General features: G+C 46.7%; 1 protein-coding gene across 1 annotated transcript; it reads right to left on the reverse strand.

The window, feature by feature from the left end:
• LOC127553728 (histone H2A-beta, sperm-like) lies at window positions 1–733 on the reverse strand. Its single transcript, XM_051984667.1, has one exon. The coding sequence runs from the start codon at window positions 555–557 to the stop codon at window positions 126–128; it is 432 nt and encodes a 143-aa protein (XP_051840627.1). The 5' UTR covers window positions 558–733; the 3' UTR covers window positions 1–125.
• Between the last annotated feature and the right edge of the window lie 649 nt (window positions 734–1,382).

Consider the following 1,382-nt stretch of genomic DNA (forward strand, 5'->3'; position numbering starts at 1 on the left):
TTTATTCTGAGTTTTAATCTCTTTTAATAGAGTTTGTGGGATGGGGGTGGAAGAGATGGAAGACCCAGAATAAAGGAAGTGGCTACCCTTGCTGGGCTCTCATGATGGGTCCATGAGCTGGGGGCTCATTTGGTCTTTACTGACTGGATACAAGAATTTCCTCCACGGTTTCGGCTACCCTGGGCCTTGTTCACCGACTGTAGGAGCTCCGAATGGATGCGGGGCAAGACTCCGCCCTGGGAGATGGTGACGTCCCCAAAGAGCTGGTTGAGCTCAGCATCGTTGCGCACAGCCAGCTGCACGTGGCGAGGAGCGATGCGGCTTTTCTGGTTGTCACGGGCAGCATTGCCTGCCAGCTCCAGGATCTCAGCAGTCAGGTACTCCAGCACAGCAGCCAGGAAAACAGGGGCGCCAGAAGCCAACCGCTGGGCATAGTGGCCCTGGCGCAGAAAGCGGTCCACGCGGCTCACAGGGAACTGTAGTTGGGCCCTTGAGGAGCGTGATCGGGTTCGGGCACGGGGATGCGAGGGTCCTGGGTGGCTCCGTTTCTCAGACATGGTGCTATCCTGAGCTCTGCTAGCATCCCCAACTGGTCCAAGCGCCTGTGAAATTCCTCATGCTGGGCGAGTCCTTTATACATCCAGACTCTTTATTTCAATTGGTCGGAGGGGAGCCAATCAGGGGCTTGGGACCTTTATGAGGTAGAATACCCACCCAAGCTGCTTATGATGTCAGCATCTTCTCCTTTTGTGTCAACCCCTCCTATTAGAGGTCTTGCCTGGAACTTTGTATGGCCATTGCCTATGCAACCCATTAATCATCAGTTTTTACCTAACTTACCTTTAAATGAACTAGAAACAAAAAAGCAAGCATTTTGTAAAATTCATTTTCATATTTGTAAGCAATCCATATACAAAATGCTTCAGGGAAATGATTTAATTTGTAAGTCCCCTTAATGGCTAAGAACTATCAGAAAACAGTTCTCAGGTCCCACTGAAAACCTGGTTTTCTATATAAAATGTATTCCTTGAGCAAGTTTTCAGGCAAAATTAATAGGTTGGCCAGGCACTGAGATACATTTCTGAAATACCATGTGAAACTTTTAAGAGGCTTCCCGTTTACTCAATTCTAGATATGGATTATTTTTTAAATGTTTATGAATGCTAACAAGAAGCAGGGACACTATAAGTCAAAATGGGGTGCTGCAATGGACTCATAGGAAGTGATGTTAGAGTTCTGGGGAGTACATCCTGATGGGGAAGGAGGTAAAAATGTCATTCAGCACTAGAAAACATTAATCTTGGTTTATATAGAAGTCACATGGTGACTCTTTTGTACCCCCAACAGTGGCTATTCCCAAAAAAAATTTCTCTTCACATTCA

The sequence above is a fragment of the Antechinus flavipes genome, chromosome 1 (assembly GCF_016432865.1).
Source record: "Antechinus flavipes isolate AdamAnt ecotype Samford, QLD, Australia chromosome 1, AdamAnt_v2, whole genome shotgun sequence".
Taxonomy (NCBI): Eukaryota; Metazoa; Chordata; class Mammalia; order Dasyuromorphia; family Dasyuridae; genus Antechinus; species Antechinus flavipes.